The 23,593-nt window shown below is 52.5% G+C and overlaps 2 protein-coding genes across 3 annotated transcripts in view; one reads left to right on the forward strand and one right to left on the reverse strand.

Annotated features, from left to right (window-relative positions):
- The first annotated feature begins 777 nt into the window (after positions 1 to 777).
- On the forward strand, positions 778 to 11,699 carry ARX (aristaless related homeobox). Its single transcript, XM_087426718.1, is given in 6 exon segments — positions 778 to 1,036; positions 2,728 to 2,937; positions 2,940 to 3,594; positions 6,146 to 6,191; positions 8,962 to 9,290; positions 11,459 to 11,699. Coding segments are annotated over 6 exon segments (1,677 nt in total). The 5' UTR covers positions 778 to 840.
- A 7,973-nt stretch (positions 11,700 to 19,672) lies between these two features.
- The window catches only part of POLA1 (DNA polymerase alpha 1, catalytic subunit), a 282,014-nt gene continuing 278,093 nt past the window's right edge, over positions 19,673 to 23,593 (reverse strand). For both annotated transcript variants that reach the window (XM_087427087.1, XM_087427086.1), the window contains exon 37: positions 19,673 to 20,351. In XM_087427087.1, the coding sequence (XP_087283213.1) occupies positions 20,206 to 20,351 (146 nt within the window). In that variant the 3' untranslated portion in view covers positions 19,673 to 20,205. The remainder of the gene's footprint in view (positions 20,352 to 23,593) is intronic.

Raw genomic sequence — 23,593 nt, forward strand, 5'->3', positions numbered from 1 at the left:
GAAGTTGGGGGACGCTACTAACAAGAGAGCAACCGCTGGGCTCAGGGCGAAAACTAACAGCCCGCGGCTTTGGGCCACGAGAGAAAACTGAACGCCCAAGCGACAGGTGTTTGCCTGCAGCCGTCACCTTGGCACATCGGAGGCCCGTCTGGCCTAAAGAGGACGGCGACTGAGCGCCACTGAGGTCAAGGTGCTGTCCTGGGAGCGCAATACTTTGAAGAGTGCCACGTCGGTCTGAACGCGAGCCTCAAGGCCTCGCCTCCAGGGAGGGAAGTCCTCCCGTTGGTGGAAGGGGCGCACGTCGCCCAAGTGGCACACACAGGCCTCACATCCAAAGAAGCTAGAGCTTCGGGCCGGTCCTAATGCGTTAAAGGAGGAGCTGCAGGAAGAGAATGGAGAACTTAGAAAGTTGTTATTTAAAAACAAAAAAAGAAAAAGAAAATTGGCTCGGGTGAGTGCCCGCTGCCCCCCACACCCCGCCTTTCCATAATCCAGTCCGGGCTTTGCGCTGAGCCCACAGACCGGCGCAGCCCGGCCTCTGGCGAGAGCCAATCAGAGAGCGCCTCTCAGCACGTGGAGGAGAGAGACTCCAGAGCTCCGCGCCCGCCGCTCACTACACTTGTTACTGCTTGTCCGGAGCGCGGAGAGGGCGAGCTCGGGCCGCTGGCAGGGCGGGAGCCGGCAGCCAGCAACCGAGGGAGGCAGAGAGGCACAGAGATCGCAGTAATATCCGTTAAAACAGCCATCTAGCCCCAACCCCCAACACACACCCATCCATCCCACCCGCCGGGAGAGGAAGCCAGCGGCCCGTTCTCTGCGTCCAGGGAAAAAGCCCTAGCCATGAGCAATCAGTACCAGGAGGAGGGCTGCTCCGAGAGGCCCGAATGCAAAAGTAAATCTCCAACTTTGCTCTCCTCCTACTGCATCGACAGCATCCTGGGCCGGAGGAGCCCGTGCAAAATGCGGCTGCTGGGAGCCGCTCAGAGCTTGCCCGCCCCGCTGGCCAGCCGCGCCGACCAGGAAAAGGCCGTGCAAGGTAAGGCTGTGCCCGCCAGGCACCTGCAAAGGGTGCTAGGCACTGGTTTTGGTGTTTGATGTTCAGCGGCCAGGGGCCTGGGCTTGTCAAGCTGGAGATGGAGGAAAGAGGGAACAACTCTGGGGCCTGGTGCCTCAAAGAGCGTTAAACATCTCGCCGGGGGCTGTCTCTCCCTCCCTCTCTGCTTCCAGCAAAAGCAGAGGCCAAGCTTCGCTCCGGGGCCCTTAGGTTCTCGGTGTTGGTCTTTAGGTCGTTTGAATGCCCCGTTTGGTGGCCTTGAGGGTACTCTGAAGAGGGACGACAGGTCAGAAACAGCAGGTGCGGGGTGGACCCTTGTAACAACTTGGTGAAGACAAGATCTCCAAAGCTGTGAATGGGGTTTCCAGGCAGAGTGAGCCTTGGCCTTTTCTCTTTGGAAGATTTCTTTATACGTGGTGTTTTGCTTTTTTTTCCCCCCTTCTTTTTTTAATTGTAGATTACTTGTGACCTTCTAAACCCAAGCTTTGCAGAAAACATCTCCCTGGGATTCCCCAAATGCTCCTTATTGTATTTGAAATGTATGAAATGTGTGGCTTCTGGGTGCTATTTTTTCTCTGCTATGTGATTTTTTAAAATAGAGTTGAGATGTTTAAAAGGTTTTATTTTTTTTCTAAAATTAACAATTCCAGAACAACTGTTGTTTTGACCCGAACCTGTTACGCTCAAGTTTCGCCTTGAGCTGGCTGCAGAGGTGTCGCAGGGAAAGAATTGTTGATTTCTTTTAAAATCCGAAAACCAGCGGTCCAGCCCCAGCGCCACTTGGAAGACTGGAGCGGACGGCGGAGAAGGGGCCATTTAAAATAAAACTGACTTTTTCCTTTTCTTTTTTTAGCCTGCAGTGGCACCTGTGCCAGGCGCTTCCTTGAAGGGAAGGAGCGGCCTGTGCTTGTTGCACCCTCTTCCGCCCCTACCCAAGCTTTTCCGAGGCCACTTTCGCCAGGACGATTTTTCATTGCCTTTCTGTGCAAGGAGCTCCCGCCCCTGTCCCGCTGTGGGCTGTTGGGGCACAGCCACAAGGGGCCACATGGCCGCTTCCCCCCGCAGGGGTCGCCCGCGGGGCAGCGACCCTCTCGCCAGCTGGGGGCCCCGTGGCAGAGCAGAGGGCCGAGGTCGTGCGCAAAGTTTTCAGGGTGGTGGTGATTTTTTTTTTTTTTTACGTTGTTGAATGTTTTCAGATTCTCCCCTGCCCCGAAACGGGAAAGGGAAAAAGTGAGAGAGGGGGCAAAGGGAAAGAAAAAGAAAGGAATAAAAGAAGGAAAGAAGAAGGAGAGGGGGGGAAGCGCCCCCAAAGAGAAAGGAAGACAAGGGGAGAGGAGAAAGATGAAGAAACAAAGGGAGAGAAAGAAAGAGAAAAAGAGAAGGAAAGAAACATGAAAGGGAGGGAGAGAAAGGTGAAAGGAAGGAAGAAAGGGAATAAAGGGGAGTGGGAGAGAGGGGACAGAAGGGAGGGACGAAGAGGGAGAAAAGGAAAAAAAAAGAAGGAACCAAGAGAAAGGGAAGAGAGAAAGATGAAAAGGAAAGAGCAAGAAAAGGGGAAGGACGAGAAGGGGTCGGAGTGTGGCAGCGCGGGGGCCGCGCGCGCCGGGGCCCAGGCGCCAAGGGAGCAGCGCGGGCCGGCTGGCGGCGCGCTGACCGCTCTCCCTTGCCCGCAGGCTCCCCCAAGGGCAGCAGCGCCCCGTTCGAGGCCGAGCTGCACCTGCCGCCCAAGCTGCGGCGCCTGTACGGCCCGGGCGGGGGCCGCCTCCTCCAGGGCGCCGCGGCGGCGGCGGCGGCGGCTGCGGCGGCGGCGGCGGCGGCGGCCACGGCCACGGCGGGTCCGCGGGGAGGCCCTCCGCCGCCGCCGCCGGCGACCGCGCGGCCCGGGAGCGGCCGGACGGCGCGGGGGCCGCCGTGGCCGCCGCGGCCGCGGCCTGGGACACGCTCAAGATCAGCCAGGCGCCGCAGGTGAGCATCAGCCGCAGCAAGTCGTACCGCGAGAACGGGGCGCCCTTCGTGCCGCCACCGCCCGCGCTGGACGAGCTGGGCGGCCCGGGGGGCGCCGCGCACTCGGACGAGCGCCTCGGCGCGGCCGGCGGCCCCGGTGGCGCCCCGGCGGGGGGGGGCGGCACGGGCGCCGAGGACGACGAGGAGGAGCTGCTGGAGGACGAAGAGGACGAAGACGAGGAAGAGGAGCTGCTGGAAGACGACGAGGAGGAGCTGCTGGAGGACGACGCCCGCGCGCTGCTCAAGGAGCCCCGGCGCTGCGCGGTGGCCGCCACTGGTGCGGTGGCCGCCGCCGCTGCCGCCGCCGTGGCCACCGAGGGCGGGGAACTGTCGCCCAAGGAAGAGCTGCTGCTGCACCCAGAGGACGCTGAGGGCAAGGACGGCGAGGACAGCGTGTGCCTGTCTGCGGGCAGCGACTCGGAGGAGGGGCTCCTGAAGCGCAAACAGCGGCGCTACCGCACCACGTTCACCAGCTACCAGCTGGAAGAACTGGAGCGGGCCTTCCAGAAGACGCACTACCCAGACGTCTTCACCAGGTACGAGCGAGGGGTGGTCGCAGCGGCGGCGACGGCTGGATGGCGCGAGCGGGCCCCAGAGAAGGAAAGCGGGCGGGCAGGGGCCCCGGGAACCTACCCAGGCTCGCCCCTCCAACTCACCCACCCCTGCTCACCAAAAACTACCCCCCCACACACACTCGGGCTTTAAGTTTAGACTGGGATGATTTCTTTCCTTCCCAAGGTCTCTCCAGTTGAATTTTTCCTGATTACAAGTTTTAGTTAGAGAAAAAGAAACGGCCTCTCCAAAGGGCGCCCGAACGCGCCACCTTGGAGCCGCGCGCACACCAGCGTCCACACGCAGGGCCCCGGGCGCCGCGGTCCGGCCGGGTCGGGCAAGGCGCAGGAAGCGCCGCCGGCCCTCACGGCCAAAGCCAAGCAGGGACTATTTTTGGCCGCTGTGTGGTGCGCTCGCCACCCCCGCCTGATGCCTCCGGAGCCTGGTGGGTATCAGTTACGCTGTTCACGGTGAAGCTGGAGCCCGTGCCTGCGGAGATAGGCCTTTAAAAAGATCCAAGTTCTGTCGTTTGAGGACTCCTGAAATAACCGAAGGAAGTCAGAACTGGGCAGTGTTTGGTATCTGTACACCTGGGGGCACCAGCCAGAATCTTCCCCTCTCCTCGCTGTCCTCTCTCCCCCCACACATTAACCCCAGCGTTCGTTTAATGTACGCGGGTCTACGGGGGTGGGCTACGATTGCTGGGAGCCTGGCAGGCAGTAGCGGAACAGCTGGGGGAATTTTTCTCTTCGGACGGGTGTCCAACGCGGTGTTCTGCCTGGTTACGCTCCACTTCCCGCTCGCTTGAGTGTTTTGGGGAAAGATGTTCCTGTGAGATGGCTGAGCCCCTGCGCCCCGGCTTATCCATCCGACCTGAGACGCTGGCCGGCCGGCTGGGGGCTTCCTCTCCCACCCTAAGGCCAAGGCTTCGGCTCAGGCGAGGAGCCAGGATTGGGGCAAACTTCCCCCAGTGGGGACGGAGAAAGGAATGGGTGTCTGCCTGGCGAGGCGCTTGTCAAGCTCTGGCAGCTCCTTTGCACGAGACGTGTGCAGCTTTTCAATGTGCATTTTAGGAGCAGAAAGCTGCCCGCCCCTTGAACCAGAGGAGAAATCGCTGCTTAGGGCTCAGGAGGCCTGAGCCACCTCTAAAGTGTAGTTGGTCTAGCAAGTCATTGCCAAATTCTCTCCTAACCAGACACAGAGAAGAGTGGACTTGATGCGGGTCGAAGGCACTAAACGTCATCATCCCTTGAGCTAAACTTGGTCCTCCCCTGTCATCCACTCCCTTCGTTATCCTGAAAAAAGAAAACAAATTTAAAAATCAGTGTGTGCTATCAAATAGCTAACTGGCCGACCCACTTTTTGCATTTATCACACATGTGTATTTCAAAAGAAGAAAATGAGGTGGTGTCAGCTGGCATCCACGTCTGCCCTTTTTTAGCTTCTCCGGGGAAACCATAGTCCCCCACGCTCACCTCTTTCGGACCCAGGTGTTAGTGAGAGCCCCTTGGCTCCGCTTGGAGCCAGCCAGGAGTGCCGCTTTAGATTTGCTGATGCTTACTGTAGTAAGGAGCAACGGAAAGCGCTTAGGGAACCAGTTTTCTCCCAGTCCTGAAGTTTCAGGTGTGGACTGGAGGGCCTGCCAGCAGTGCAGACCGGGGTCCCAGGCTGGGGCAGCCCAGCTCTTTCATATGAGCGAGTGGAGAGCCAATTATTCTGGCTCGCTCATATTTTCGGTAAACAGGTCGTAAGCCGTTTTACAGCATCTTAATGGTTTCCTATTTGCCTTAATTGTCGCAGTAATAACAGCAATGACGGGGTAGGGTTTCAGTTCAATTGACTTCCCCTGAGATGGGCAGGGTTTGTAGTGGGCACTGGAGTCAGGAGGTGCAAAGAATTTTGTTTAATCGAAAAATTACCCCACTGAACTCTTAACAAGCTTAACATATCTCCAGAGGGTAATGGGGAGTATGACCTAAGGGCGTGAGGGAGGGAGGAAGGCGGGGGAGAGAGAAATGGAGGGAAAGGCAGAGAGCTGGAAAGAGAGAGAGAAAATGGGGGAGAGACAAAAATTTTTAAAGAAGGCAGAAAGAAACTAAGAGGGGGAAAAATTTTTTTTAGTTGAGTGCTGAGTTCTCCCATTTAATATTAGGACAAAACAGGGCGTAAACATTGTGTGTGTATGTGTGTGTGTGTGTGTGTGTGTGTGTGTGTTTCTTGTCTAACTCTGGCTTAAGAGAGAGAATCTGAGTGCCCAGTGTTATAGACTCAAGAAGTCACCCCAGTCCCTCTTGAATATAATGATACAATATAATATATACTCTCTTCTATCTGGCAATGTGTTGTGTTTTTATGTTTTCAGCCACATAGTAGGCACTCCAGTGGGGAAGGATGGTGATGCCCATGTGTTTGGGGGTGAGGGCAGGCAGCTGGGGGAGACCCTAATGGAGGAGGCCTGCCAGGGACGGGACCGTGGATGAGAAGGGGTTGCTGGAGCCTACAGTGACCTCCTGTCTGTGTGTTGCTTTCTTATAGGGAGGAACTGGCCATGAGGCTGGACTTGACTGAGGCCCGAGTCCAGGTGAGCTGCACTGGAGAGAGGGAGGGGGGGCTGGGGGGAGAGCAGGAGAGACAAGTGTTGATGGATTGGGGGAGTCAAGACTCCCTTCATTAAATGAAGAGAAGCAGAATCAGAAAAATCACCCCACTCACTCACAAAAATATTTTAAAATATGAAGACCTGGGAGGTTGGAGGGGAAGGTTTCTGGATTTGGGAGCCTTGAGGAAGGAGTCTAGGATCAGAAGAGGGGTCTCAGGGTCCCTGAGGCTGCCGTTCAGGAGCCCCCCGGTCCACAGCCCCTGTAGGAAACAAGCCTCGGACTGACTTCTGATTGCAGTAATGGGATGGAGCATGGATTTGGTTGTTAGACAAATCCGCTCAGCTCCAAGCAGGTATTTGGCTGCGATTAAGTCTCCAATCGGGCTTCATAAAAGCCCACTTAGTGCTAGAACAAACAGGGCCATTTGAAGGCAAAATGCTGTTTGATTTCCCCTCCGCCCGCACAAGGAGCTGGCTAATGCTATTTGATTTCCCATTTTTTATAGCAATGAGCCCACATTGATCTAATAGGGAGCGAGTGCAATGCTATTAAAGGTGTTTGCAGCCCCATACCAGAGTGCATTTCCGAACCCAGGCCTCATAACCAAAGAGACGATCAACACCGGGCAGCCCCGATGGCCAACAGAAAACAGATGTCCCTGGGTTAGGAGCTGAGTGAATCACTTTACAGTCAAAATCAAGCGCTGATAAAGCACAATAAATTCCATATGGCTCATTTAATACACAACAGCTTCTTGCATTAGAGGGCTAATGATGAGGCCTGTCCCCTCCTTTCTGTTGACACATTTCTCCATTGTCAAACAGAGATGTGACAGCAACTCCGTATTTTCAGCTCAGGGGAACGAGTCGTGGGAAAGTTAAATAACTTTTAAAAAGAAAGAGAGCGCCCCCCTCCCCTTCTCCTCTCTCCCTATTCACTGGAGAAGATGTAATTAAGTGAATATGAATTATTAGAGTCCTTTCGTTTACCTTTGGGGGGCCTCAGAGGTATTAATTCAATAATGAGGAATTGCAGGGGGACATCTTGATAATTGCAGTTGAGCCGGGAGAGACGATCCGTCTGTAAAAGGTTTCCATGTTCTTTGAGGGCATTCTGCCTACACTGCCCCCTCCACCTTTTACTCCTTTCACTGCCATCGAGGAGTGGCGGATATTCTCGTCTAGACAGATTTGGACACACAAAAGCTGCCCACCCAGCCTGGTCCCATCTAGTCTTACTTTTTCAAGCCTCTGAATTTCCACACCGAAGTGTTTCTGCAATTCACAAATAGATTATTTGAGGGCTGTGGAATGTTATGCATGGACCCCTTTCCAGCAGAATTTTAAGTAATCAACCCATTTGGATTCTCGATTTTTCTTGCCCTGGGTGGCTCTCTTGAAGTCAAGCCAAGCTTAGATACTAGTGCTAGTAACGACAACCCCCAGTGTGTATATTTGAAAGACATGGATGTCTTTAAAAAATTTTTTAAACGTATTCCTCTGGGATCATTTACATTATATTTTAATATAACTGTATAGCCCTGGAGTTCATTCTTAATTTTTAGACTTGTGTGCAGGCATAAACCCAGTCCTAAAAATATTAATGCCTTCAGGGGAGAGGGAGCATATCTTAGCTGTGGGTGTGATGAGCAGGTCACATAAAAATAATTTCATGCTCCTGGGAGTTATTTTTAGGCTCTGGTAGCTGCCACATTTCAGGTAAAGGTCTCTACTGAAACTGCTTTCTATTAACAATTAGGAAGATACCTTGTGCTGAAAACCTCCCCCAAGCCTAGAACTGTATTATTGAAATAACCCATTTAAACCACATCCCCCAAAGAAATAAAGGACTTGTTAGCTCTGAAGATGTGGAAAGTCTGCAAGGATCCTGCACTCTGATCTCTGTGTGTCCAGGCACTGCTGCCTACCTGGTCCCCACAGTCAGTGCCTTCCTGGGTAGAAGGAGGCCCTGCCTAGAGCCCCTGCAGATGGCAGGCTGTGTACCCAGTATTTCATTTCATGGAGAACTGACCCTCTAAAGTGTATGCTTGTTGCCTAATTACCCTGGGCATTTCTTCCTTCCCTCCCAGCTCTCCTCAAACCCCAGAACCCAGCCTAGTACTCATAGGTGTTCAATAAATATTTCTGGAAAGAATAAACGAATCGCCTCCCGGATTCCCTTTTCAATACAGAGCAGGGATTTGGCCAGCTCTTGGGTAAACCTGAAATAGGCAAAAATAGCTGACATGCAGTAAAAAGCTCATCCGCACTCATCATCTCTCCGTGGCTGCCCCTCCTGGGAGTCACCGGTGAACGGGAGCTCACATGCCTTACTTTATGAGTCAAGTTTTATTATCCCCATTTTACAGATTAGAAAACTGAGGTTGAGAGAGGCTGAAGTGACCTGTGTAAAGATGCACAGCAAGCACATGGCAGCGCAGACATTTAAACCTGGGTGTCCCCATTTGTAAACACACCGACCCCTTTCCTTAAACTTGGAAAGGAACTAGGCTAGTTGGAATACTCACTGGACAGGGTTTGCTTGCCCCGTGTTTCCTGCTGGCTTTAAGTTTGGGCTCCTTTCTACCGCCCGTTTGGCCCCGGAGGCGTCCTTGACCAGTTACCTGAGGCCAGCGAGGGGCGAGGAGTGCAGAGGAGGGAGGCCCGCCGCGCGGGGGGCGCGGTGGGGGCGCGCCCGGAGCACCCGCCGGGCCTGGAGCCGCGCCGACCCGGGGCTCTCTCCGCCTTGCAGGTCTGGTTCCAGAACCGTCGAGCCAAGTGGCGCAAGCGGGAGAAGGCGGGCGCGCAGACCCATCCTCCGGGGCTGCCCTTCCCCGGGCCGCTGTCGGCCACGCACCCGCTCAGCCCCTACCTGGACGCCAGCCCCTTCCCCCCGCACCACCCCGCGCTCGACTCGGCCTGGACGGCCGCCGCCGCCGCCGCCGCCGCCGCCTTCCCGAGCCTACCTCCGCCCCCGGGCTCGGCCAGCCTGCCGCCCAGCGGGGCGCCGCTGGGCCTGAGCACTTTCCTCGGAGCCGCCGTGTTCCGGCACCCGGCCTTCATCAGCCCTGCGTTCGGCAGGTAACGCGCGGCCTCGGGGAGTCTGTCTGTCTGTCTCTCGCTCATGCACACACACAGGCCGAGGTCAGGGAGGAGGCCGGAGACAGGCAGGGGCTACACGCATCTTTTCTCTTTGGCCTAATCTCAGAGATTTAGCCAAAGAAAATACTCTCTAATTTTGCCTCAAACAAGGTGGACTTTGAAGGGAATGACTTGGGACTGACCGGCAAAGGGGAGGGCCGTGGCAGTAACAACAACCATGACAATTGCGAGTGTTCAATGAAAGCTGTAGAAGTACCATTTGAAGGCAGCAACAGCCCAGGCCATGGGTGGGATGAGTGTAAACGTTGACAGGTGTGGGCTACAGAGCCGAGATGACTTTTCAAGTTTTGCAAAAATCCTTCCTCGTTCCCCAAAGCCTGGCAGTCAGAGGAACACAGCCCTGGTCCCCACAGAAGCCCTGGAGCCACGGGCCCTCTGGGTGCGAGGAAATCTTTCTTCTTCCCAGACTCTATCTTCCTTGTCACTCAAGTGACCCGCTGCCAACCATACCTTCATATGTACAACCCCCGAACCCCACGGCGGGACGAGACAACGAAATAAAAGAAACAGTTCATCGTATATTATAACTCCCTTTCTTTAAGTGAACACCAAATGATGAAATAAAAAGTCTGTATAATCACACAGACAAAGAAACAAAGGAGGGATGTATTAAGTTGGAAAGTGCAGTGAAAATAAAACTGAATGCAGCTTCAATGATCTCTCTTTGGGAGAACAAAGAAATAATAGATTCATCCAACTGCGCAGCCACTTAACAAAAACCATCTTGGAGAAAATTTTCAAAAAAAGACTCGAAGTAAAATTAGTTTCTTGTAACAAAACCAATAAAATAGAGAGTGCATTGAAGTGTAGTTAGTGACTCAGTTTACCTAGTGGAACCAGGGCATGTTATGACCCCTCCAGGCAACACTTTATTATTTGTTTCCGGAAAAAAAAAATTAAAGTCCTGTGTCCTTCGGCACCCCCCTCCCTCCTTTTCCCTTCTGACGACAAGTGACTTGTAAAAGCCGGCAAACCACGGCTGGGGTACAGGGCTGCGAGATTCCGAGAGGCTGGGAAAAGGGTGCGGTGGGGGTGGCATGAGGGGTGGGGAGTTGGGCCTGGGAGAAGCAGGGGGCTCTCCGCGAGTCCTGGTGGGCTCCTTTCTAATCGTGGAAAGCCGGAGTTTGTCCGGCGGGGGCCCCGAGCCAGAGCCCTGTGGGGAAGCGGCGGGGGTACGGGTGGCGGTGTCGGGTGGCCAGGGGCTGCTCGGGCCTCAGCTGCAGGTCCGCGGTGCAGTGCCAAGCGGGTGGAGGCGCCGCTCAGAGCAATCCCGGTGGCGCCCGGAGGCGGTGGCGGCGACCGGGGTCCCAGGCTTGGGCGTCGCCGTGGGCCGCACGCGGGGGTCGCGGGTTCGGGGGTCTCTGGGGCAAGAGGCTGCAGGGGCGCCGGGAAGGCGGCGGGGAAAGGGTGTCGCCGCGCCGGGCCGCGGGCGGGTCACAGTGGCCTGTCGAGCGGAAATCGACAGGCCCCCCCCCGCCCCCCCCCCCCGCGGTCATTGGTCCGGCCCTGGCGGCTTGGCGGGAAGGCCGGCAAACCAGGCCGCCTTTTCCAGGGCTAAAGGAGCCCCGGCCGAGAAGACGCCCTAGAGCGAGTACCAAGTCTGCAGTCTAGGTCTCATCCGCTTTGATCCCACCTTCTCCCTGCTTTCTCTTGTTTCTCCTCCCTCTCTCTCTGCTCTGCTCTTCTCCTTTTTCTCTTTGTCTCTCCTCTTCTCTCTCCTGGCAAATAGTATTCCAAGCCATTGGAGCTCCTGGTCTGGGAATACACCCCCTTCTTAAGCGAAACCACGGAATCCGCGCACTTTGGCCGTGGGGTTTTGGGCCGCGGGGCCTACCTCCGACCCGGGCTCTGGCCCCTCCGGGAATATCTGGCCCCTTGGTCTGTTTTTCTCCGTCGGTTCCCGGCCCTAGTAAAGCCCTCTCAGAGCGCCCCAGCCTCCCGTCCGCGCCCCCACCTGCTCCCCAGCCCGCGGCCCAGCCTGGGCCTGCGACTCCGGGCCCCTGCGGCGGCGCCCCCTGCGCCCCTGGGGGAGAGGCGGCGGGAAACGCCGCCCGAGGCCGTGACCGCGCTGTTTGCTCTCCCCGCAGGCTCTTTTCCACCATGGCCCCCCTGACCAGCGCGTCGACCGCGGCCGCGCTCCTGAGACAGCCCACGCCGGCCGTGGAGGGCGCGGTGGCGTCGGGCGCCCTGGCCGACCCGGCCACGGCGGCCGCAGACAGACGCGCCTCTAGCATAGCGGCGCTGAGGCTCAAGGCCAAGGAGCACGCCGCGCAGCTCACGCAGCTCAATATCCTGCCGGGCACCAGCACGGGCAAGGAGGTGTGCTAAAGGCTGCCCTCCGCCCGCGCGCCCCGGGCGCGCCCCGAAAGGTCACCTCACACAGCATCACTCAAGACCAAATGGAAACAGAGGACCAGCACACTCCCGAGACGGCACTGAGAGAGCGCAGCCGCCTTCGCAGCAGCCTGGACGCGGGCAAGGCAGCCCTCGGCGCTACCGGACGTGGCACCTCCTCGGCTGGCTGTCCCCCCGCCCCTGCCCTTGTCCCTGCCCCTGCCCACCTCTCTCCAACTCGATCGTCCACTCGCTCCCGTTCTTACTTTACTGAAAATATCGGGGAGGTTTTCTCCCCAAGACGCCCTGCGTTGAAGTTAAAAAATTTAAAAAGCCCAACCTCTCTTCCTCCTGACACCCCACTTAGCTTTTTTTTTTTTCTTAATAGCATTTTGGCGCTCTAAGTTGATCTCCCCAGCGTGGGCCCCGGCGTGAAGCCAGGGCCAGGGAAGCGAATGCGAATCTGTAAGATAGCTAACAGTGCACTTAACTGAAAGGAGCGTCTTGTTCTTGTTCTCTTCTTTATCATACACCAACCAAGGTTTTTATATCAAACCAAAGGGAAATACTCTGCTAGAATATGGACTGTTGAAGTCACCAAACTGTGATTATTGATTCTGTACATACCGTTGTTATTAAAAAAGAAAAAAAAAGAACAGAGCTTTGTATATTTGAAATGTTATAACGCAATTGCACTCAGCGTGGTATGGTAAAAGTTTGTCCTCCTGTAGATTCTTACTGTGTTGTAGATACGGTAGGGTTCCTAGATAAATATTTATGTACTCAAGCCCTTTATTTAACTTATTAACTGTAGAGGCTTCCGAAACCTTCAAGATAAAGGCAATGGTACAGTACTTTTGTGTAATGTGTAATTGTTATCACTTTTCCTTGCTATCTAGTGGAGAAGTGTCACGCTCAAAATAAAAAAAAAAAGTATATGTTTAACAAAAGGAAGTGTGAATGCTCTATGCAGGCGCTGAGGGGACAGTAGAAGAGGGCCCCCCAGAGGCCAGGGGTGGGCTCCGGTGCCCCGGCACCTTCTGTCCTGATCTGCACGCGCGTTTTCCTGGCAGAGGCCCCTGGTTTGAATCTCATCCTCAAAGGGAGCCGGATTTCCTACAGAGGTTAAGGACGCCACCAAGACGCTTTCCACGCGCATCTCGGCTGCCCCGGGTCTTGTCGCAGCGGGAGCTGGGGGTCCTGGGTCACGGAGGTGGGGTGGGCTCGAGGGTGGGTGGGTGTATGGTAGGCGTTGACGGTGGAGATAGAAATTTGAAGTGAGCGGGAGTCTTGGCGCGGAAGGTGAAGGAAGCCGTTCTTGGAAAGTGCCACGTAGAAAGGAAGTGCGCAGTCCGAGATGGCAGGTAATGGCGAGAGCGAGAAGCCGAGGCGCTGGCTTCCGAGGGGGCGGGCTCCACGGTACACTCGCGGGGAGGAGGGAGGGGTGTGTGTGTGTGTGTGTGAGAGAGAGAGAGAGACAGACAGAGACAGAGAGAGAGAGAGAGAGAGAACGCAGGAACAGTGATGGAAAGGCAGCGAGGGGTATCCAAGTGGCAGATCTTAACTCGACAAATGTCATTACATCACTTATCCAGGCATTGGGAAATGTATACATTTAAAAAAATCTAAACAAGTCAGCTTTCGTGAGGAGACCCAAATAGATTTGCGATCTGCAACCCTCTCGGCGCCCCCCTCCCCGCGCCGGGAACAGTAGCTTCTCCCTCCCCCGGGCCCTGCCTGCGCCCCTCCGGGTGACCGCTCAGTGTAAGCCCGCCCGCGGGGGCCGGGTCTCGCCAACGCTCCCAGGGTGTTGGGAAAGGGAAGAGAAGCTTAATTAGTTTCAATTTGCAGTAATTAGCGCGCCGGACCTTTGGGGAGAGGGGCAGGCGGGGGGGCTGCCTCGGCGTGACTACCGCGGCTCGCTGAGCTGGTACCGGCCGCCCCGCCAGGCCGCGGGCCAGTCGGTCGCCGCGGGGGGCGCGGGCTCGTCTCCCGGCCGGCCCGTCGGGCTCCGCGCGCTCCCAGGCCGCGCCCTGGAGAAGGGGGGCGGGTCCCCTGGCGGCCCGGGCCGCAAGTATGCGCGGCCGGGGGCAGGTGCGGGGTCGGGCTGAGGTCAGCGGCGGCTTGGGGGTGGGCAATCGGCTCGGCAGCTGCTGCGCTCAAGGCCCGGGGGTCCTCGGTTCGCCCACTCAGCTCAGAAATCGGGGGCCCGCGCCCGCTGGGAACCTTTGGGAGTGCGCCGACGGGGCTCGCGGGTCGAGGCCGCTCCCCGGACCTTGGCCGTCGGGTGGGTCCCGGCCCCGCTGCCCCCTCCCTGGACTCGCGAGGGCGCGCTCGCAAGCAGGGGCCCCCGCCTGGGGCACGGGGAGCAGGCCGCCAACTCCCTTTCCTCTGCCATTCCCGCCACACTCGCCTTTCTCGAGTTTAGTAGGCCTGGCAGGAACTTTCTAGGACATCCCCCGAGATCTGAGTGTCTCAAACCTCCAGACTCCACACGGTCTCCTGGGGTGAAGGCCGCTTTCCTGGGGTGGCAGGCCTACTGGGGAGTTTGAGGTGGGGACGGCGGAATGCAGGAGGAGTGTGAGGGAAAGGACTTTTTTTTTTTTTTGGTCAATATCAATTTTCCGTCGATTTTGGCTTTTTGTTTAGGTAGGGCTTTTTTTTTTCCCCTCCAGGCTGCCAATTGGATGGTATACGAGAAACAGTACCATTCTTCCTGTTAATGAACTCTTTTTTAAGTCATTTTTTCCCATTTGACCCTTCCATGGAGCAGAAGCAAATTGCGTGAAATTACCTCCAAGGATTACATTTATTACTGGCCAATGAGAACCCCTCGCCTTGTTTTACAAACTCTTAATCCTGTGTCATTCTGATGCCGCAAACAAGTCCGGTCTTGGGCCTCCTATTCTTTCAACTTTCCCCAGCTGGAGGGACCTCATTCTGCATTTAATATTCACCATAAATATCACACGCTAAAGGCCCCCTGACTTCCAGCAAGTCCACATTAAACATGTGACATGTCACGCATGACAAACTCTGAGTATCTTTTCAAAGCAGCATTAAAAGCAAAGAAACCAATTTTCTTCTCCTTCCAAACCTCCCCAAGTGCTGAATGATGGGGATTGGAAAGAGCCACTGGAGCGTACTTAGGGGGATTTTATGAGATTTTCCAGAATGATTTAATCTTATTGTGAGCATTATTAATGAATGGCAACCCAATTTGGCCCCAATATCTGGGAACTCAGTCACAATGCTGGGAGCGGCTGTCCCCCTCCCCCCAACCTTAAGCAAACCTCTTCCAGCATGGAGGAGGACATGCGGAGCCCGGGGGAGTTTGGGAGAGCCCCTGTGATAGGGACATGGCTGTCCCCCCTCACACCCAGGGCAAAATGCCCCACCACCTGCTTTCCCAGGGCCACCACTACAGCATCTTGGGGTGAGGGGTGATTGGGAGCCCGCTCCGTGCTTCTATGGGAAGGATGAGGGGAAGGGGTAATTTGCTACATTTTCAGACAGACTAGCCAGATCTGAACGAGGCCCGGAAAGGCAAGGCAAGAAGGGAGCAGTTGTCAATATAATAGTATCAGAAGGCGTCCCTAAGTGTTCTTCCATCACCAACTACCCATGGCTTGGACTGTGGACAGTAGTTAGGGCGGACATCTTAGGTTTGTGGTGAGGAAGATAGAAAGTGAATGAATTAGGGAGAGTGACTACTGAAGAGAAGGTTTGGGACAACTCGGGACTTGAAACTCAGTCCTCAGCTAGTCACCCGTATTGGCCCGGACCAGTTTCCCATTTTCTTCTCTTATTATTCCCCCCCTCCCCAATTGGGGCCAACATTTATTATTGTTGTTTTTGATTTATAATAGCAAGAGACAAGGTGCCTGTAGTTCTCTTTTTCGTATCGTTTTGAGTGCGGAGATCTTACTAGAATGGAAAAAGGGGCTGATGTTAGAAGAAAGGAAATTATACACGGGTTAGTTCAACTTGCTTTTAGAGAAAAAAAATGTGTATGTGAGCATGTGTGTATGTGTATACACAAAAGTGTGTCCGAATGAAGGGGGTCTTAAACGGGCCCTAAAATGGTATTTTGGAACACCGAGTTCCCCAGAGCAACTGCATATTTAACTGACAGTGGCAGCCTGGCTGGAGTGGGGGTGGGGGGAACCCTGCTACCTAATGGGGAAAAAGCATTTTTCAAAGGAAAAAGTCGTGTTGTCCCTGGACGTTATTAATGGTCCAGTTTGAAGTATACATTTTTTCCTTTAAAGAAAAGGGAGCGATTACCAGTTATACATTAAGAAATGTCATTCAGTCATTTTTATTCATTCTCCGGAAATCTTCGTAAAAGCCTGAATCATACTTCTACAAGCAGCAATTTTGTTAATCCAGGGGGTTATTACTCTGGGCCCTTATTAGGTTCTACACCACTGCCAAGCAATCCTATAACCCTCTCAAAAGAAGTTTACCTCCCTGTTATAAAACCAGTAGTGGTATTTATACTGTGCAATAATTAGTGTATTACTTGAATCCACTAACACGTTCATTTTATCTCTGCACAAAACCTCTAGTCTGCTTATAGAAAGCTTGTGCCTCCTTTGGCGCTGGTAAAGTGGTGAAAGAGTGAATTGAAGGCTGGTTGCACTTTCTCCTTTTGCCTCGCCTTAATTCCCATCTCTTTTTGCTCTCATCCAATTAGCACAGTGTATTAAGCGGTTTATCATCTCATAGTCAGCTATTGAGAGAAACAAGGCGAGCACTTTGCAATAGAACCTGCGCTCCTTTGACACCCTCAGGTACTTACATATTCCACTGCGCTATGAATAATAGAGGAAGAATGGAGCGCTAATTCCCTCATCAAAGAATGCCTTGTCTGCTGCTTTGCTCAACAACACCATTCTGATCAAAAGAAAAGCAATAAAGCTTAGCATAACAAAACGAAACCTACTTATTAGCTTAGTGGTTAAATTAATGCAGAGCCGCTGCTATTCAAAACCAAGGTTTGAAAACAGCCTCCAACAACCTGATAATGCTGCCTTCGGGATGAAGGAATTTTAATCTGAAATTTGAGGCCGGCTCAGATGAGTTAATCTATTAAACTGCTATAAGGAAGCTCCACAGCAAACCGTTCAATTAAGAAATATTTAGGTGAGCAGGGAGGGAGAGAGGGAGAGAGAGAGGCAAGGCGGCTTTAAGTTTGGGATGGGAGGATTGAATTGAAGGGTCTGGGGCTTGGTGTGTTTTTCGTAAAACCCTGACACAAAATAGGGAAATCTGTGTCGGGAGTTTCCTTATCTTTGCATCTCCTGCCAAAGTAATTTAAAGGATAAGTTTGAAAAAGCACGTCGAGGTGTGTACGTGTGGTGGAGGTCAGAGGTGGTAAGGGCTGGAGAAGGGAGTGGTGGTGAGAGGCAGTGAATTCACTCCCCCAAACTCCAGCCTGTGAACTTTGACTAGCCCCCACGTCTTGCACAATAGTCAGGAGATTAACTCCATCTGTTTTCGGGACAAATTAAAATCTTATCGAGCACGCTCTTTGTGGGATTTTCAACTTCTGGTCTCCTCTATCCCCCCATATATGAAGGACAGTTAAGGGTTAGCAAGTTGTGTCCAAGATAAATGTGCACCCTGCTGTAGACAGACCCTACTTCCTAAATTCAACAGGGAAGGTGTCCTTTTCAGAGGCCTGGGGCTCTGAGAAGAGCGGGGTTCTTTTAGCGTACCATTTCCCAACTGGCCTGATAGTTTAGCCCAGAAGTTTAGTCTGGCCCACAGTGTTTAAAATTTTATTTTTAAAAATTAGTTGCCGAGGTTTAGAAATCAAGACACTTTGTGGAATATCCGGATTCCTGGCTTCTCTTGACAACTGGATCATGTCGCCACCCTGGGCTCCACCCTCCCAGCATCAATGCGTAGCCACTGCCCTCACTGGATGGGACATGCCCACTCTGGTTCACCACAGTCCCTGCCACTCTCTACTGTGAACTTGGCCTGTTTCATCCATTCACTTTTAGCACTTGAGCTCAAGGCTGGTGCCAGGGAGCCTGTGGAGACATATGGGTGGGCTCCCCGTTACAAAGTGGAGGGCACTCCTGCACCTGTCCTACCCGTTGCTCTATCAACCAGCGCAAATCAAGGCGTGGCAACCTTTCTCAGAGCAAAGTGAGTATGCCGTGTTCCAATCTTCCAACAGAGACCCACTGGAATTGAAAGTTGCCCTTTCAACTTTCTGTAAAATTCTGGAATCTTTAGGTGCTTCCCAGACAAGCCTCTTAACTAACCTGGAGTTACAGATCCGAATAGGAAAACATCCACTGCCACATTAGCTCTGTTTGGAGAGTGTACTAAGAAATGTCTGACTTTCTATAGAAATGGTTCCTGCCCTCACAGTGATTACAATCTAGATGTAGAGGCAAGAAACAGACCAGCGAGAAGTTCTTTGAGTCTCCTGGAATTTCTTGATGACCAAGTTCAGGATAACTTTCTGTTTGTGTTTACCATAACGCCAGGTCCCAGAAATCAAGGAAAGCATGCCTTCTCTTCAGAAAGCAAAGTGGGTGCTTGGGCTCCGGAAGCACACATTCGAGAACCATCTGTACAACCTGATATGATAACAGCAATGAAAAACCACACTAGTCTCTTTGTTTCTTGAAGCAACTTGGGTCCTCCAACTTTTGACGGGTTGCAGAGCCTGAGGTACCAAGGCATTAATTAATTAACTGACAGGGTCCTAAACCCAGAGTGTTTTTACTTAGAACCTGCGTATAAGAGACAGAAGAGAAAGGAGAGGGTGAGGGAGAGAAAAGAGAAGACAAAGCAAGATAAAAGGCTTTAACAAGTATTCCTTCACTAAGGTCCATGCTGGGTGACCTTTCTCTTGTAGGGTGCTCTTCTCTCAGGAGCCATCAGCCTGGCTCTCCAAAAAGAGATGCCACTGGGCTCTTGGCTTAGCTCTCTTTGCCTGTCCAAGTCAGCAAAGCACATGAGAAACCATACTTCATCTCTTAAAGGATCTGATGTCCACAGAAATTCTCCTGAATGCCACTCAGAACATTCGGACATACATCACGCTGAGCATCTCCGAGCTGAGTTCTAAGCAGGCTGCGGTTCGGGAAGGGGATGGCCTCTAGTCATCCTTTACTCCTGGCTGCCTGCTCTCGTCAACTCTTTGCACCTGCTAAGGATCATGGCAGCTGGTTTCCCTTTAGAAAACTTTATTCTGAAGTAAAAAAATCACAACATATATATTTTTTTTAAATGGTGCAACCACTTTTTTTTTTTTAAGATTTTATTTATTTATTTTTCCCCCCAAAGCCCCAGTAGATAGCTGTGTGTCATAGCTGCACATCCTTCTAGTTGCTGTATGTGGGACGCGGCCTCAGCATGGCCGGAGAAGCGGTGCGTCGGTGCGCGCCCGGGATCCGAACCCGGGTCGCCAGCAGTGGAGCGCGCTCACTTAACCACCAAGCCACGGGGCCGGCCCGACAACATATTTTTCTTTTGTAAAAACACGTAGGTAGATTTAAAAAAATATAGCATAGTTGTACAAGGGGAAATATATTTTGTTAGTATAATCTTACCAATAACGTAAGAAAGGAAAGACTGCTATACTGAAATACGTTTGGCTTCAGGCAGAGAGGGCACCATTGTGAAGAAATGAGAAAAATAGCACCAGGGCCAATTAACCATCCCTCCCCCCATTTTTCTGAACACAACACAATGATCCTTGCCCCAACCTCTACACAGTTTTAATGAGATGTTAGGGTATCAATTTTTTTCAAATGTGCTTTCCTATTGTATAAACCTTTATGTGGATTTTCTACTTAAGGAAAAAAAGGAGTGTGAGTGTAACACACTTACCCAGTGTGTGTGTGTGTTGGCCTTTGGACCAGTTCCATGAACAAGTAAGCTCTGTGTAATCTATTTAGCCAGTGCAAGGCTTCTAACCCCCCCCCCCCCCCCGCCCCGCTACCTATATAAAAGACAAGACTGAAAAGGACAGCCACTCCTGGAGCCAGCGGCTGGAAGCACTTGGGTTCAGACTGGGTTTAATTGGCGTGTGAAAAGGCAAAATGTTAGCTGCTCCTACCAGGCTCATGAACCTCTCCTTCTAGGGGCACCTCTACTGAAGCCAGGGCAAAGCCTGGGGTCACTTGCATTCCAGCCACTGAATTAATTTCTCTTCCCTCACCGACCCCTCCCCTAGAAACCCAGTCCCAATAAGAAGCAGCCGGCTCTTCAGGTGCTTTGCAAAGGGCTATGGGGTCGTGTTTCACAGTGGTATATTGTAATTGGAAGGCTGTTTCCCGTTTCTCTGATGCTTCGTAGATTAAATATTTTTGCAGTCCCCTTAATAATCCCCCTCCCAAGCCACATCCACACAAACATGAGATGCAGTCCCAGAGGAAAAGTGAGGCCGGAGAAGCAGTTAGGGCCACGGCGGAGGTGCCGAGGAGGCTGCGATGCTTCAAGCAGCCCGCCTCGTCCTCTGGGGATTCCCTCAGGACCTCACAGCGCAGTCGGCGAAGAGTTTGCTGAGGTTCACTTCCGAGTAGCCACTTCGGGACAAGAACTGCTCTGCCGTGTTCTTGAGTTTTTTGTAGTCCTGACGAACTTTGGGGGTAAGAAACTGTGCCTTCAATTTATCTAAAAAGAAATAAGAATAAAAGGATTACAAGTCTCAGAAGTAGCTCCTTTAAAGACCATTCAGTATTCCTTAAGTACCAGAGAAAGGGATGTGGATTCTGTTTGTAACTCCACATCTCAGATGTCGTCAAGGTCCTGTCACTGGTCTACCCCTGGGGTAAATCCCATGCAGGGAGGTGGCTGAGACCCCGAGATTCCTCTGTGGAAAGCCTTTCTTCTTTCCCCTGGCCACCACATCTTAGCACCTAGCTGACTCAGTGCACCGGGGGACAGGGCCACCTCTACTGATGTGAAGCGCAGGTGCATGCCCATGTGCAGCAGACAAGGTGAGCTCCACTCGCAGACACCACTTTCGCAGCGCTGTCGAGCACATGCATGCAATTCACGTAGAATATGGATGTGGCAGGAAATACTCTGTCTCAAAGGAAGCCAGAGCCTCCCAGCGCAACCCCCCTGGATCAGCTGGGCCTAGTGGGCTGCTTCTAGTCCCTTCCGTCTGTGTCCCTCTGCTACACAAAACCTCCTCTACTGAAATAGGCAAGGAGTGGACTGCCCGGAGAGCATCTGTCCACTGGCAAGATTTTCGTCTTCTCTGTCCACACTGTATACCTGTGAACTTCGAGTATGCAGAGGCCCCTTCCTCTGCTTCCTGCTCCTTCCACCCATTCATCCCTGGCCTTCCTGTTCTGAGAAGGGCACCACCAGCCAGAGAGAAGAGCTTTCCTTTCCCTCCCCAGAGCCTGCTGTCTCTACACTTGGTTCTCTTAAAGGAGCAGTAGGGCCATGACACCCACGTCTGCTCTTTTGGGGAAGAGGGTGATCCCCGGGGGAGCCAACCCTGCCCAGGATGATTAAAATGAATTAAAATGATCAGTTTTTGATCAAAGTTGCTCCGGAACCCTGTGAGGTGTTTGGAGAGGCACACTTTTTTTTCAATTCCCATTTTATGGCTGAGGAAACCAGGAGGTGAAGTCACTTGCCCAAGGTCACACAGCTGCTCATCCGGGATGTAGAAGTGCAAACTCAGGTAGCCAGAACCTGAGCCCACACTCAAAGTAGAGGCTCACTTTTGCACCCCTCTCTCCCTACATCCCCTGGACCTGCTCCCGGATAGAGATGGGCAGGCCCCAGATGCGACATGACAAGGTGCTGGAGGGAGCAAGGCTGCCCGGCGCCCCAGAAGAGGAAACCTTGAAGGAGACACGAAGGAGTGCACACTAATCACAAAGGAGAGAGCCCACAGAGACAACAGAGCGGCACTACAAGACCCCCGGAACACCAAAACTCCGGCTCCAGATTTTTGTCCCTTAGCTACATATTCGCATTTGTTCTCCACAACCTCTTGTAAATTACATCAATTGCCTTTCAAAAAACAACAACAGAAAGTTTTGTAGAGAGGATTTAAATGCCCAAAGGGGGTGGAAAAAGAGACGAGAACAGAGAGGGGGCGCATCATTAACCGACTACAGAAAGATACTTTCAAAGTTCTAATTATCGGAGTCTGGGAATACACAACAATGGCCCCGACCAGTGGCGGCCGCCTCCTGGCAGGCCAGAGCTGGGCCGGCACCCCGTGCATGTGAATGACACAAATGCATGTGCTGCCGGGGAGAGCACATTTACAGAGCGGCGGTAACACGGAGCAGGGGAGGAAGAGAGAGGGCACAGCTCCTGATGTGTTTACCTCCTCTGCTGATGGGATATTGACTTTTCCCACCAGGTTGGTTAGAAAGGGGACTATTTACGCTGCCACACAGCAGAGTTAGAATGACAACCAGCATCACTTGGTACTCTTCTTCGTAAAAGACAACTGTGACCGCCAGCATATCCCATAGCCGGTCAATACGACCAAGGCACCATTCTACGCCAGTTAGAGATGCAGATAAAAGCTCCCACTTGCTTCCCCAATGAGGATTTAATCAATAACGTATGGAAGGTCTTCCAGGAGATAGAACTGCACGAGCTGTCACAGGCCGTGTTGGGGGGGGAGGCTGAGGGGGTGAAAGGGCTCACCCCTTCTTCGTGGGTTTTCTCTCCCCCGTTTAGGCACCTAGGTCACCCACGTTAGTTAGGCTTCACATGAAACTGTCACTCTGTTTCCTTTAATGCTACACCCACCACTTTTGAACTCAAGGGAAAATACCGATGTTAAATGGTGGAAACCAGTTAACGTGGCCAGTAAAACCCGATTCCTTCTCCCTGCTCTGGTTTTGGGAATCAGTAAAGAGGCCATTGCCACAGGTGCTGCAGTTCAGGTGCCCGAGGACAACTGTTAAAAGATTCTAAGAGGTCATTAGGCAAGAGGCAGAGAAGATCTGCAGCCATCCCACCCAAGTCCACGAGATGCCACTGGCCATGCCTGTTGCTGTCTCAACAACCAGCACAAAAAATCCAGACTTCGTGGAGATAGGCAAGGAAATACTCTTCCTACACACAAGTGCATCAGCAAAATATACTCTAATGGACTGAAGTATCACTGGCAATCCCTCATCTTAATACACCAGCAAAGCAAATCTACTTTTCCTGGGACTAACATTTGAGGAACATGTATCTACAACTTATTTACTCTGATCCTTTCTACATGCTGATTCCCTAGGGGTATATACTAATTACCAAAAACATCCTGTCTCCAACCCCTATGAAAACAATGAAAAATCGGTTAGCCTAGATATTATTCACACAATATTTTATCAGACAATAAAATGAACTGCTAATTTAAAAGTTGGTTTCTACTGATTAGAATCTAAAACCTCAAAATCATGCAAGTTACAGTATTTTCTATACAGGGTGAAACAGACTATCATCTGTAGGTTGAACTTGTCTTAAATATTTTATTTAAAAGCCAACTGATCAAATAAAATGTTAGAGCTGTTTGAAAAAATGGAATATTCTCCCATCTAAGGAAACCATCTCTACTTCAGATATTTTATTTCCATGTCAGTAAACCAAAAATCTCTTTTCGGTTTTACTCTTTGTAAAACCCTTTTTGGACTTAAAGAAACACACTGAACTAGAAACTATGAGGCAAAGACATTTTAACATCGCCTACTGGTTATTTTATTTTAATTAAGGCAGGCTTAGGCACACAGGCAGCAGCCGTCTCTGTTCTGAATGTCTGTTTCATTTATTTCCGTGCAAAGGTATCAAACAACAGTCAGTTATAATTGATTCTGTCAGGTGTTACACAGTCAGTCATAATTGTCTCTGTGTAGAGGTGTGTCAATTTACTATATCTGAATTAA

This window comes from Ceratotherium simum, chromosome X (genome assembly GCF_057802395.1).
Source record: "Ceratotherium simum simum isolate JZ-2026a chromosome X, ASM5780239v1, whole genome shotgun sequence".
Taxonomy (NCBI): Eukaryota; Metazoa; Chordata; class Mammalia; order Perissodactyla; family Rhinocerotidae; genus Ceratotherium; species Ceratotherium simum.